This window comes from Zonotrichia leucophrys, chromosome 2 (genome assembly GCF_028769735.1).
Source record: "Zonotrichia leucophrys gambelii isolate GWCS_2022_RI chromosome 2, RI_Zleu_2.0, whole genome shotgun sequence".
NCBI lineage: Eukaryota > Metazoa > Chordata > Aves > Passeriformes > Passerellidae > Zonotrichia > Zonotrichia leucophrys.
Genome location: NC_088171.1, coordinates 47,009,077 through 47,023,667, shown reverse-complemented (window position 1 = coordinate 47,023,667; position 14,591 = coordinate 47,009,077). Strand labels below are relative to the sequence as shown.

The 14,591-nt window shown below is 35.0% G+C and overlaps 1 protein-coding gene across 4 annotated transcripts in view; it reads right to left on the bottom strand.

Moving 5' to 3' along the window:
- BBS9 (Bardet-Biedl syndrome 9) overlaps positions 1-14,591 on the bottom strand; it is a 285,201-nt gene that overhangs the window by 244,279 nt on the left and 26,331 nt on the right. For all 4 annotated transcript variants that reach the window (XM_064704873.1, XM_064704875.1, XM_064704877.1 and 1 more), the window contains exons 6-9: positions 9,861-10,035; positions 6,088-6,172; positions 4,200-4,383; positions 2,859-2,988 (exon numbers count right to left, since the gene is read on the bottom strand). In XM_064704873.1, the coding sequence (XP_064560943.1) occupies positions 2,859-2,988; positions 4,200-4,383; positions 6,088-6,172; positions 9,861-10,035 (574 nt within the window). The remainder of the gene's footprint in view (positions 1-2,858; positions 2,989-4,199; positions 4,384-6,087; positions 6,173-9,860; positions 10,036-14,591) is intronic.

Genomic DNA, 14,591 nt, shown 5'->3' with positions numbered 1-14,591 from the left:
CACAACTTGAAGGATAACAACCCAGGGCACACAAAAATATAACTGCTCAAGCAGGCTTATCCATGGGAAAATAAATTTGTGCTGAGACAGAGACCTAAGCAGTTCAAATTAATTGAAATTGTCAGTGTAAATGGTTACACTTCTGAAGCAATCCAGGCAGTGAGAAATATGTAGAAGTCCCCTTGACATTAAAAATATGTTAGAAACAGTAACTAATACATATTGCAGAAGCAGAACATAAACTTCCAACAAAATAAGGGACAAACTTCTATAACAATTACGAGAACTGAACTTCCAGTTTAGTGACTAGTCACAGAGATATTCAGGAAAAACCCAGAATAAGATGAGCACTCAAAATTTTGCCTGCAGTTCAAGTTTCTGATCACAAGATTTTGAAGCAAATTTTCAACATCATGACAGAGAGCACTGAGGTTTTAACAGAAGGCAAAAACTGTAATTTAACAGCTTAAAAACACATAACTTTTAGAGTGCAGAAACACCCAAAATATTCTAAGTAACCACTTCTCCTTGATTCTATTTTTTTTCCATGTTTCTGAGAATGTGATGGAAATCAAGCAGTTTGTACTGGAATTTAATCTCAAATGTTGTAGTATATTATTATCTTTTTCTACATACTGGTATTGCAATAGAGAAATGCTGTATTACACATTATTTTAAGAGGAAAAATCAATTCATAAATAATAAGGAGGGGCATACACTGGAATCACAATGCTTTTGTGAGTCAATCATTACTCCTGCCCCAAGGGATTTACATAAAATAGCTTCTAATAGTGTTTTTTTTTTATCCAGCAAGCTAGAGTCACACATTAGAACTAACAGACATCATGCCAAGGGGAAAATACAAATGAACATGTATGAACTGTAGAGACAACTGTTCCAGAGTGCTCCACTTACTTTGTAACGTATTATTGCAATAAAAGTGAAGAAAGTAATTAATTGGCATACATTGTATTTAAGGCACTTCAGTCTTTCAGCAGTGTAGGATTAACAACTTTATGCCTATTAAAGTCCTTAATATTATTTATGTTACAGTAGTGCTGTGCTCAGAGGCCCCAACTAAGACTGAGGTCTCTCTTGAGTACAAGAAAATCATTATCACATTGACTCACAAAGAATTCCCTTTCAAAATAGTAAAAAATCCCACCAAAACAAAGACATATGCCCTGTTTAAGACCAATTACTATCTCTATAGGCTTTACTACAGGTTTTGCTGTTTAGCTCTTTTTTTTTTTAATACCAGAAGGAAATACAAGCTTAATGCATATTTTCCAATGGACAGGTAAAAGCATGGCTCAGAAACACACAGCCCTGCACCTCTCTCAATGCCTTTCAGGCCAGTGGGGGCAGGCACACAGATGTTCCTGTAGAAAGAGGTTTGCATCACTGCATTGCTGCTTCTCTACCTGCTAAAGAACACAACCCCAAGTCAAACCCTGGCATTTGTAGGTCTGTGGGAATTCTAACTAGCAAATTGAGCTAGGACAGATTTTAGGCTCTCAAATTTCTCCCTAATATCAAACTGCTGAGTGTTGAAGTTCACAGGGAACAGCCAGAAGCTGCCGAAACATTTTAGACACATTATTGAAACAGATGGTTCAATATAATAATGGGTTCCCAAACAAGTAATTGTATATACAAATGTTAGTGCAATCTGCTACTGTAAATGTCAGTGGTTTTTTTCAAATTTTTATAATTCAAATATTTTTTCCATACTTCAAAAGCTGTACTGTTGTATCCTGTATAATTAACTTCTGGGTTTTACTAAGTGGCCCACTGAGACTGTTCATTATTTTTCAGTTGTTAAGACCTGTTTGTTGGATGAAAGCCAGCCCAACTCTCTCCTAAAAAAATAAATTATGAATAATTTTTTAAAAAACTTTGTATCTATTAGTAACAAACAAGACACAAACATTCCTCAGATTACTCTGCACAACTCAGCAAAGCCAGTTAGTCAGATGTTCTATTTCCATTTGTTTGGAGGTAAAATGCTTGACTTATGATCCAATGTTTAGCAATCCAGTGTATGTTGGCCCAGCAGCCACCAGCCTGCTGAGGATCAGATCTATGTGACAAGGACACTCCTGCTGCATCCCCTATGGTCATAGGCACTGGGGAACCAGCACCCAGCCCAGCTCTGGGGGAACAGGACAGGCATACATTGAATTGTATAAAAACACTGGCTGAACCTTTCTGTGGTTTGCTCCTCTCAGCAACAGTCCCAGCACAAGTTATAAACACATCCTACATTCTCTTCACTCAATCCCCCACCCAACCACTTTTTCCTTGATCTGTCTCATGATTCTTTTAGGAGGAGTTTTGGTCTGGTGCAGTGCAGCCTTCAGCAATTTAAACATTCTTTTATTTCCATAATTTAACACTGGATTTTAATAATCTGTTCTAACAAATCATCTCTGGAATGCATATGCTCTTAAATGCTTAATGAAGAACAGATTTTCAGTGAGCTTCTCTATTTTCCTGTCTCAGGGAAGGACCTTGCCAGATTGCACAACCACACTTTTCATTCTTTTCAGAAAGAAGCTACTGGGCTGGAGCTATGTGACTCCAGGTTCACTCAAAAAAACAGGAAACCTAAAGCACAATAGAGCAATTCTCAGTATTGCTCTAGCATACATAAAGCATCATAAGGTTACCCCAGGACACGCACTCATTAATAAAATTAACATCTTACAAAACAAAGGAAAAAAACTTACAATTTTCCTTTTAAAAGTTACCTTGTTTGTTACATACCTCAGAACCTTTTGTTAGGATCAAGACACAGATTAATCAAAAACCAGAGATTAATTTAAGTAGAAAGTAAACTTTAACAAGCCACTTACTGAAAATTTGCTACTTTCACTGATACAGGAATGCAGGGAAGTTGACTGGCCCATTTCAATGTAATATCTTGATAAACATTCAATATTTTATTGTGGTTTGCAATTAAAGTGTTTATTGTTCCTTCTCGCACTGTTCAAAGACAAAAAAAACAATTTTAGGATGAAAGATTTTTCAAAAGAAAGTACTTTTCTTTATAGTTATGTTTTCTTTTATTTTTATCCATTAGTTGTTATAAATTAATTTATCATAAAGCATCAAAAATTAGGAAAGTTACATTGACACAAACAAGGACATATGTGATTAATTATGGATACCAATTTCAATTGCATATTTCACAATACACACCACAACTTTCTAAGGTTCTGGTCAGCCATGTTTGGTAATTTAAAACATGACAAAGACTCATAAGGCCATGTTGACATGCCAGGATAGATATGATAAAATACACATTGATTAAATATCTGCTACTTACACTATTCACTAATTCTTTCACTTGTGAATACAAATTAAATGTGTATGCATTTATAGGGTTTATTTATAGTACAATTCATATCAGAAAGTACAAAATGTGAAGATTGCTAAGATCAAATTTTTTCAGATTAAAATTATATTTCAAGTTCGAAAGGAGACATACTGTCAAAAACTTATCAGATAGTTTTTGAAACATTAAAAGAGAATAGGTGTTAATAGTCTATCAATTGAACTAAGTATCTAACCAAGTTGTTTCCACCAATGTAATAACAATAAACTTTGATATTTTTAAGAATCTGTAAATATCAGATTACAAATCAAAAGGTCCTCAAACAGAAGGTCTTTAAACACTAGTTAACTCTTTCAAAGACTGTCATTCTTCCATGTTTGTTGCTTTGATAGCTGAGCACCAGACACGTATCTTCATTTGGTGATAAGAAAATATTTAGATTCTAAAAATTATGGCACTTCACAAAAAGTAACATTTGAAAATAAACATGCCTCATTCAAAAAGAGAGCTCCAAATTGTATGATTTACAGATCATAGACTCACAGAATCACAGAATGGCTTGGGTTATAACAGACCTTAAAGATCATCCAGTCCCAGCTCCCACTAATGGGAGGGACACCTCCGACTTGACCAAGACCTTATCCAAACTGGCTTTTGACACTACCAGCATTGGGACAACCTGTTCCAGTGTCACAACACCCTCAAGAATTTCTTCCTAATATCTAACCTAAATGCCATGGGCAGGGACACCTTCCACTAGACCAGGTTGCACAGTGCCCCAGTCTGCTTATTCAGAAAAATATATTTATTCAGTGGTTAAAAAAAAATATTTTAAAAGTTACATTTTCCTTTTACAAACCTGAACAGTAAGGAATGAAGCAACTGGGACTGTAGTCAAGCTTCTTCATGAATCGTATTTGCCCATTATCCTTTAGGCAAAAGAAGTTTCTCTCACCAAGCACAAAAACAGAAGAAGCCCCCTGATTAAATGAGACAACACGTATATCCAGTGCTTGCTCTCCGATGTTTAAAACCCAATCCACCTTCAAAAGAAAAAGCATGCTTCAAAAATCAAATAACAACTGCATATTAAAGACAAAGGCTCAGAACTAAGCAAATTATGTATCATTAACATAGATAGAAAAGCAAAATCAAGGCCATTCTCTGGATAAGAATTATCCTCTTATTCTGAGGGCAGTCCGTAACTTTCCTTAATGTGATTCAAGCAGGAAAAACATCTTAATAGTCATGAATTGTTTGCTATGCAAACAGTTAAGTATGTTTAGAATTAAAAATACACATCTCATTCAAAATGGAAATGCTTCATACTTTAACTAATGAATCCAAGAATAGATGTTTAGAATAACTTTCGTCTGCCTCTGTACATGTCCTTGGTTATTAAAGGACAAGGATAAAGAGCAAAAGGTGACAACAGATTCTACCAATATATGTAAATAGAAAACTAGGCAAATGTTTTAGGTGTGTAAACCAATATTTATGTTTGCAGTCACTCATGTACATCCTTTAATCTGGAGAAATGCTGGTATATGCCATAGTTTGTTTCCTTCTCCAACTATGTACATTGATGTAATAAACAACTACTTAGAAATCCTGCCTCACCTGTCTTTAAACAATACTACTGCTTATTGACATATTTCATTGGTTTGTTTCTTCAGCTCCTCTGAGAATTTCAGCTAAACACACATGCAAAAAATGCTTTTGACTTTTGCCAAGTTGGTTAAACAGAAATTTAGAATTTTGAAGTAAAAGTATATCAAAGTTCAAGTGTCAGCACTTCCTATATAATACTATATATAGTATTAATTATATTGCTTAAAGAGCATAGAATGTGTCAGCAAATATCCTAGCATATCTGACATATGAAACTGGAAGTGCCAGCTTAAAAGTTAAAGGGAAAAGCCCAGCTTATTAAGTTTGTTTCCAAGCATGCTTCATGTTTTGGATTTCAAAAACCTGTTTCATTTGCAGCCTATCTGATGAAGTCTCCAGGTTTTTAATTTATAAATTGCCTTCTCCTACTTCTATATGTAGGATTCAGCCTAGGTGTATTTGAAAAATTCTGCAATTAAGAAGGAAGATGCTCTCCCAATATTTTACTGTTGTACCTGAAATATGATGACTCTAGCATTTTATATATGCAGTATATTTAGAAGACAAGCAACTCTACTGCAGGACCACAGAGAATTAAATTCCCTTCCTCTCAAGAAGAGGCAGCTCAAATATTAAACAAATTAGTGACAGGGACCTCCAAAAGACTACTGAATCCACAGGTTCTTGACGGGAAGAGTTCAGGACATTATTTATGGAAACATTTCACTGAGAACTTTAAGTACAAAGGATTCCCCAAGGAGAATGAGATTAATTTTCTACAACACAAAGTCACAATCAGACTTCATTTAAAAACATGAGCAATAATTCAGGTGTACCTATTTATATATTTTACTACAGTGTAGGTTCTGCATTACAAATTGCCATGGAAATAGTTATTTTCACTGCAGTTGTTTTTCTTTTCTCATTAGAACAACAGCAAGTTTTAAGGCCCAGCCTAAAACAACTGACGCCCAAAGAAACCTTAATAGAAATCTACTGGAGTCTTTCCATTGCCTTTAGCAGCACTTGGATAAGGTCCTTTGTCAGCAGACAATGTTTCCATTCACTACCTAGTGTCAGCCATTAAAATATGTGTGCAGTGTCCATACAGGGGATGTAAAATAAACGGGTTTTACCGCAAGCCTTTTTCCAGAACTGAGTTTTCGCTCTTCTGTGTCATGTCTCTCATCAGCATCTGTCGCAAATGCCAGCACTTGGTATCTGTTACAGGCAGTTAAAAATATTTTTTTAGAATTGTATCTTTGTAGTTACCTTCTACATTAAGTAAAAAATAAAATATTATCATGAGTACACATACACAGTAAAATCACAGCCTAAGGGGATGGTTAGAAAGCCTACTGCAACAAGCCTACTGTCAGCAGGGATGTTAAGACTAGCATCAGTGTAGGATAGCAGTTAAATGTAAAGGTAGAATTAAAACAAGCATTTCTATTCAGATTTTATGTGGAGTTAAAATAAATTCAACTGTCTAAATATTAGTATATAGAAGTACAGACCACAAAGATAGAAGAAACAAATTATCAAATGATAAAATAGGAATTCTAATAAAAAATTACTTCTTCTTGCTCTTATTAAGCTTTCAAAAAACTTCTAAACCACTCAGAAATACAAACTGCTTTATCTAATAATGAAACTTACAAGCAGCTCCATTAAGTAAACTAAAGTGGCTCCAATCTAAGAGACCACAGTAAACTGAAATGAGTAGGTGGCACATTTAGCAAAAGTTGAAAGTTTTGGGGAGGTTTTATTATTTTAACTGCCAACAAAGCATGCTAAGAAAAATTGGCAATGAAGACATTTGAACAAACACCAACTGCCATAAAAGCTCTTCACATCTTTCTGTCCTCTTTACAACTATGTAAAGTTGTGTGTTCAAACTGCGTCCTCACTGATTCTTCTGCAACTGTTTCCTGAATTTGTGCTGGTATCCTAACGCACTGATCTACCCCATTTCCTCTGTATGCACATAGATAATCTGTGGAATACTGAAGGTTTCTACATAAGTGAAATAGAATAAGACCCCAGTTAAACTGATCCAAAAAGTCATGGAGTACCATCACCTCTGAAGCTTAAAGCTTAAATTGGAACTCTGAATGTTCCAATTCAATCTAAAATAGTTCATATTTTTCTTCATTTTCAAAGTTGGAGATTTAAAATTATGACAACAATATTCTTCATATTCCATGAATGTATTGTGGGGCAGCAAAAGGACAAGGTGTAATGGTCATATATTAAAGCACAAGAAGTTCCACCTCAACATGAGGAAAAACTTCTTTACATTGAGGGAGGAGGCAGAGGCTGACTGGGGAATGATGGAGTCTCCCCCTCTGGAGACAGTCACAGCCTAACTGGATATTCCTGTGTCACCTGCTCAAGATGACCCTGTCTTGGCAGGGGGCTTGCACTAGATGATCTCCAGAGGTCCCTTCCAACCCTAACTATCCACTGATTCTCTGCTTCCTACTGAAGGATTTTAGTCTCTAAAATTGTTTTACTTGCAAAGGTAAACTGTGTACTTGGAGTAAAAAAATCTAATTGTTTAAGGTGAACTATTTAATAATACTGAGAAAGCTGCTTTTAGTACAACTAGAATGTCTTTAACTGCCCTCTGTAAGAAAGAATTTACTTCCCTTTCTCAGTTTAACACATTTGTAAGAGAAGTTGCAGATTCACAGAATCACTGAATAAATTGAGTTAAGGAGCCAGAAGGATCCTGACCTAACAAAATTTTCTCTTCACCATATTTCACTGATAGTTTTGGAAAGGACAATAACATTTAAATAACTAATCAGAGACCTAAAGCAGAGGTTTCAAATCAAGCTCACATCAAACAGCAATACATACTGATATTTAGATACCAGCTACCTGCATATAGTCTTTAATGAAAAAAAACTCAAGCCACAGATTACCAACACAAACTTTCAATTCAGCTATCACATCAAGCATATAAGAGGCATTTTGCTTTTAGATCTTAAAAGAATTCAGGACCAACACAGCAAAAATTGCTATCAAATGAGGCAATTGGTCTGTAAGAGCTATAAGAAAATGGGTAATTTGAAGTTTGGCAACTTGTTCTGCTAAAAGCACTAGATGGAATTACTGTATTTTTTATTCAATACCATAAAAATAACCTCTTCTCTCCTTAGTATATCTATTTCCTTCACTTTAAAAAAGATTACTTAACTCTGTTCTAATGTCCTAATATTTCAGACACACACTAGAGATTAGTTCCATTAGTGTCTTAACATTTGACATTAAAGACCAATAACCAAGTGAAAAATTCCTTTACAACTATATCCCTACAGTAAGGATGGCACACTTTTGATTTAATAACAGACTGACTAATAATTGTAGCCACATCTTTTGTAAAGGTCAAGAATCTGAACATAGTTTAAACATGTGAGATGTTCATTTTAAAGGAAAAAATGTTTCTTTATTCCTTGACAGCATTAATAGATTATATTACAATTTTATTCTAATATTGTATTAGAATTTAAATTCTTAGGAAAATTATGAATTGTTTATTAAATTACTTTTACTTGCAGCATGTATGTCTTGTCCAGTTTTAAGAAAACAATACATGATACCTATAATCTGATTAATCTTAAGCAGTAAAATAAAAATAATATTCCTTGAGAACCACAGGTGACAAAACAGGGTAATGTGACAAAGCACTGTGTTTAACCAACATTCTCTGGATTAGATTCCCATGGCATTATTTATAAAAAGGGGCATTCTTATTTTCTTCAAAATGTATGATTACCTCTGAAAAAATTCCTTAAGGTACTTGCCCATTCCTTCAGCCTCATGAGATTCCTCTGAATGGCCACCCTATCCAACCTTTTTGTATGAGCCACTTCCAAAAATTTGACATTGTCCTTGAATTTCAGGATATGCATTGTCCCTCTATCCAGGATGATGATGTTAAGGAAATACTGGTTTCAGTATCATCATCACCCATCTTTGCCTGCTGGTTAGAACTGTGAACAACTATTGTTCTTACAGAGCAGACTGACAGCTCTGACACTTTTTCATCCATTTTAGGGGGTGTGGATTTTTGTCATCACAGGTAGTAGCTCTGCCTCAAACATCACCCCACCCCAATTTACTGCTAGGGATAGAGGTTCTATAACCCCAACATTAGTCTTCTGTGAGAACAAGGGTCTGCAATGGGGAAACATCTTGTTTGAGAAAGGCTTCACAGCTGACATCCATCACAACGTCCCACTGCTCAAGCATCCATCTGATTCTAAAGAGATGGATATTTGATAAACTCTCAACGTGATGGTTGCATCAGAGAGCCCCATGGACTCAAGCTGCTCCTCCACAGTAAACACAAATGCTCCCGTGCCTGTCCACTAAAATCTTTCACATTCTCTTTCTTATTATCTATTAGATTTGTGTCTGGTTGGCCTTATAATACACAGACCCTCTGCTTGGAGGAAGTGGAAATGTCTTGCACAGTCTTCACTTTCCATATTGTTCTATTTTTCTAAATGTTGAACCCATAAACTTAATATGGTCACGAGCTAAAACAGCTCAAAACAGTTTCACCCATGTTCCAGTGCTGAAAGCACAGACTAGACTGAACTGAAGCAAGGACAAAAACCTGGCACTTGGGAGCAACAGAGCCTTGATAAACGAGTAGACTTACTACCTTTATAAAAACAAAATAGGACCATAAAGTCCTCAGGACTCACAGCACAATTTCTTCTATGACTGTACTGAGACAGTCATCACTCAGCAGCATATAACATCTTTCCTGCAACTACTTGCTTTTGGATACTCCAGCAAAGGCATTAAAAATTAAACAAGATTACTTTCAATGTGTTTTCCTAGTAAATGATACCACCAAAGTACACTATAATTACTGAACATAAACACTTACTTGTAACTCTCAACCTGCTGACAAGAAGAGACTGTAATGAAAGAGTCTGTGCGAGAGCTGTAAGCCAAAGGACCAGGCAGAAGAAAACCAGGTAAAAAGCGGCCAAAAGCGTAACTTTCTTGTTCAAACAACATGAGCATCCCATCCATGGACTGTATGCAGATCAAATCTCGACCTAAGGGAAGCAACAGAAAGAAATACAAAGGAAACAAAGCAATGTTATTTGTGTAGTTTTCATTCTAAAACCGTGAGTAAATTAAAATTGCACTCATAAGTAATCCTAACAAAAGTAAATTTTAATTTATGGCAGTGTTTACTATGAGGAAAAACACTAAATATTCCAACCTCTATAAAAGCTTACTTTTTAAAATAAACAAACTAGATTGTGAAGGGGAATAACATTCAGAATGCATTTTTTAAAAAGCAGCAAGATACTTTATTTCAAAACAAAATTCCTAAGGATATAACTATTATAATTTCTGTTTAAAGAAATGTTTCAATATTCCCAAAACACTAAATTATTCTGGTTCCTAAATGCTTCCATACCTTACAAGCAGTCATAACAACTGTGCTTTAAATTAACCAATTCTATTTCAAGTCTACTTAAGCAACATAACAGAAAGACCCACAAATATGTATTATTGTGAAAATAATACAAAACTGTAATATCTTCCATGTTTTACATTCACATTTTCTGTCCTTAAGGAAAGAAAAAACAAAAAAAAGTCCAACTCTGTATTACCAGCAAGCCTAAAAAACATCAAATAAAAAAATTGCAGCTTGAAGTAAATTACTTCAAGCCTCATGCATTATTCAGCAGCTATAAGACATGACATAAGACATGGCTTGTCATGCCTCAAGTACACCAATCTAAATTCAAAGTCTCACTGGGAAGATTTCTTAGATCAAAAGCTGATTATGCACTTCATATGCAAGGGTAACAACTCGTACAAACAGTATTTTTTAGGCATTCAAAGAGACCTATACCATTAGGACTAACTCTTTCTGAAGCTGATAGATGCATCTCTCCTGAATTCATAGATTAGCTCTTACCTTGCAAACACTACATGAAATATTCAAATGTCTATTGTCTATTCAAATGTAATTCCAAATGTCTATTCACCTCAATTAAAATACTCTATTTTGTCTAAGGAATGATTCTGTATGCATGAAAAACCCAAATAAATTTTCTGTTCTACAAGTTTCACTCTCAATCCTTTAATAAGTTTTCTAACAAAGGAAGGTGAAGCAAAACAAAAATAGACTAAAACTTCATTCTTACAGTTCCAAAAAGGTAACAAAAGTCAAAGAAATATTCAATATCTGAAACGTAACAAATGTACAGTGCAAAACATTGTTCATCTCCACTGTGATTCTTCACAGAAACTTTAACTACTTAAAAGTAAATAGCGTAAAAGACCAGAAAGTATGTTGTATTACTTGTCCTTGTGATTGAAATACACAGTAAAAATTTAGCTTAGGGTAAAAACAGGGAAGAAAAAAAAAAAAAAAGAAGGAAGATAAAGCAGCAGGGTCCTTCCCACTTTCTTAATCTCTTTTTCAGATTTTCCCATTGTCTAAAAATCCTTTTGTTCCAGATTTTGCATATAATTCATAACATATCATAAACCCTATTACATACAACAAACTCATAATAAGAAGGACATTTGAAAGTGCAATTCAGATTGCTCATTTGGTTGAGGCAAAGTTGAATCTTTCAGTCTCTACTAAAGACAAGAGCAAGACAGACTCTTCTCTGTGTCATCCATTTACAGTACTGAAGTAAACAGTAACAAACTGCATCACATGAAATTCTATCTGAACATAGGTTGGATGGGTTTTTTGTTGGTGGGTTTTCTTGTTGTTTTTGTGTTGTTTTGAGTTTTTTGGTTGCTGTGTTTTTTACTGTGCATGAAGGTCATCAAACACTACAGCCCATTTTCCAAAAAGGTTGTAAATTCTTCTCCCATAGACATACAGAAAATACAACAGAACACAATCCTGAGCAACTTCTAGCCAAATCTGCTCAGGAAGTGGGACTGGACTAGATGATGGCAAAAGAAGAATCATTCAAATCAGACATTCAAAGAAGTCATTCTCTCTTTTATTCTGAAGTACTCCAAGGCATCTACAGTAGATTTCTGTCCCTTCTATGCTGTGAAATTTCACAGGATTTAGTCCTATCACATGCTCCTGATCAGACAAGACTAGGAACCAGCAGGGAAAATTGAGCAGTTTTGTACTGGTATGCTATCAATGATAAAGATACCCAGCTTCTACCTCCCAACAGCTGCTGACATTATTATCACACTGCTGATGCAGTCTAGAAAGGGCATGAGTGAGCCAGCTGTATAAAATAATTATTAACCTATAAAAGTTCTCTTAGAAACTAGTATAACCAGTGATATCTAGTAAAAGGTGCCAGCCCACTGGTTGTCATCACACTCTCTCAGATATGGTTATTTTGAAGTATAGTCACTGGCTACTACAAATAACTAGTGGCATTTTTGTTTGATGTGCAAGAAAACAGTTCTTCATAACACAGGTGTCTGTGTGACCACAGCCCTTCTCCCTCTGTTACCTCAAAATCACATTCAGCATCATGTACACTGGAAACCCCCTCACCATTTTACAGCAGCCAACTGTTTGGTTCCACTTCCATCTTACACCTCTCTCAAGAATGCAGCCCTGTAAGTCTGGGTATAGAGAATTTTCAAATCCCCTTCCACAGTCTCCTATGAATTCTCCTTCCATCAGTAGTGTGCTACAAAGGAAATCTGCAGCTGTCCAATAGCTCTATTTCCTGAACTTTAACTGTCAATATCTAACTTCAGGGGAACTCCCTGGCGCCTGTAACCTGAAGACAAATCAATTACAGATAGCAGCTTGAAATTTTTATTTTGAAGGGCACAGAGGTAGAACACACTTGTACTTTAGGGGTTTTAAGGCTGACTGCTTTTCATCTTTTCTTACATAGAAAGACAAAGTCAGGGGGAAAAAAAACAACAATGAAAAACGAAAACTAAATAAAACAATTTAAGTCACAGAAAAAAATAACAGTGTTATGTATGTTTAAATTTTTACCAAATTGCTATTACATTTTGAAAACTTCTAAGCATTTTTTATATAGACCAAAAGTAAAAGACATTAATTGCAAAGTGAATGCCCTTACTACTGCAGAAATCTTATTGATTTTGTAATATAATTAAATTTCAGGTACTCCTGGTTATACTGATACTAGTAAGAAAACTGTCTCTTAGACAACTGCTGACCAAAATCTAGAGTTTAAGCTTGTCTAAAATATACAATTAAGTTGTTAATTTCTACTCTTCTGATGAAAACTATAGCAGATACAATCTAGTAGTGATAATCTAGTAGACATTTTACAATTCAAATAACAGAAAAAAGTAAAAGTCATTACAAATGTTGAGGCTGCTCAAGTAACAAACAGTAATAGCTTCTGTTCCTCTCTATATTATAAACATCAGTCTTCTTACCAATTCCATAACATCATGAAAGTGATGAAGTGAAGCACTACAGCATTTCCTGCAATATATATGAAGCTGCATGTCATGTGAAACATGGAAGCATTCATCTTTAGTGTGCATAACCAAAATCACACACAAATATCGTTGTTAACATCTCTCCTGTGTACACAGTAGTGACACAATAGGATATGACATGACATAATATGACAAGTTCTTTAGAGCAATGATCTGCAAGCACACTGCAGTACTGAACTGTACTGTCTAAAGAAACAGAGGGACAAAACTGAATCAGCAATCACTCTTTTGGCTTTTAAAAGCACAGCAGCACTTATTATTAATATGCCCACCACTTTGTTCATCATAATTGTGTTGTTCCTACTCACTAATTTCCAAATTTGGATTTTAACTAGCTTGTCCTAGTGCTTCAAACTCTAGTTATCCAAACTATTACATGTAAAGCACAATTTAAAAACATTAAATTGTGCATGAACTCTTATTTCCCACTTTTCATAGATCAACCTATTTCCTTCAGCCATTTGTTTTTAATGTGTGTGTAGTGAATGGAGTTGTTACACTTCACTTTGAGAAATGCAGTCCTCCAAACACTCAACCAGAAATGCCCATTTCAAAAAGCTTATTGCAGCCAGTTGGCCTTGCCAGTGACACATTTTGAAGTGAAAATATAAACCACAGTGTTTTCTGCACATCAGATGGTACCACTTAGTGTACTCTACATAGTTTCAGCAGCTTGCATCTCAACAGGAATGTCCCTTAGTCAGAGAGTGCTACTTTTAAGCACAAGACTAGCTACTGTTGTTTTGTAGTTTTATTATCAAAAATATATTCCAGATATGAATATATTTACATCACACTTTTAAGCCAAAATGTATTTTTAGAGCTAATGCAAAGACAAAACAAGAGGCAGGTGGTAGTTCTTTGAAATAAGCTTCTAATTAAAGCTATTTTGGGGCTCAAGTTTTTTTGCATGTTAATGATTTCCTGTACTCTGAGCTTCCCCTCAGGCAGCAAATCATTTTCATAGAATGTACATTATGTAATCACAGGGCCTGAGCACCACATGAAATCAGGCAATGAAAACTGTAGTGGGATAAATTGGAAATCAGAAAAATTAAAAATAAAAAATTAAAACTGTAGATAAAACAATTTAAGTCACAGAAAAAAAAACAATGTTATGTATGTTTAAATTACATAAAATGACAGAGTTTAAGAAGATGTCAGCAGA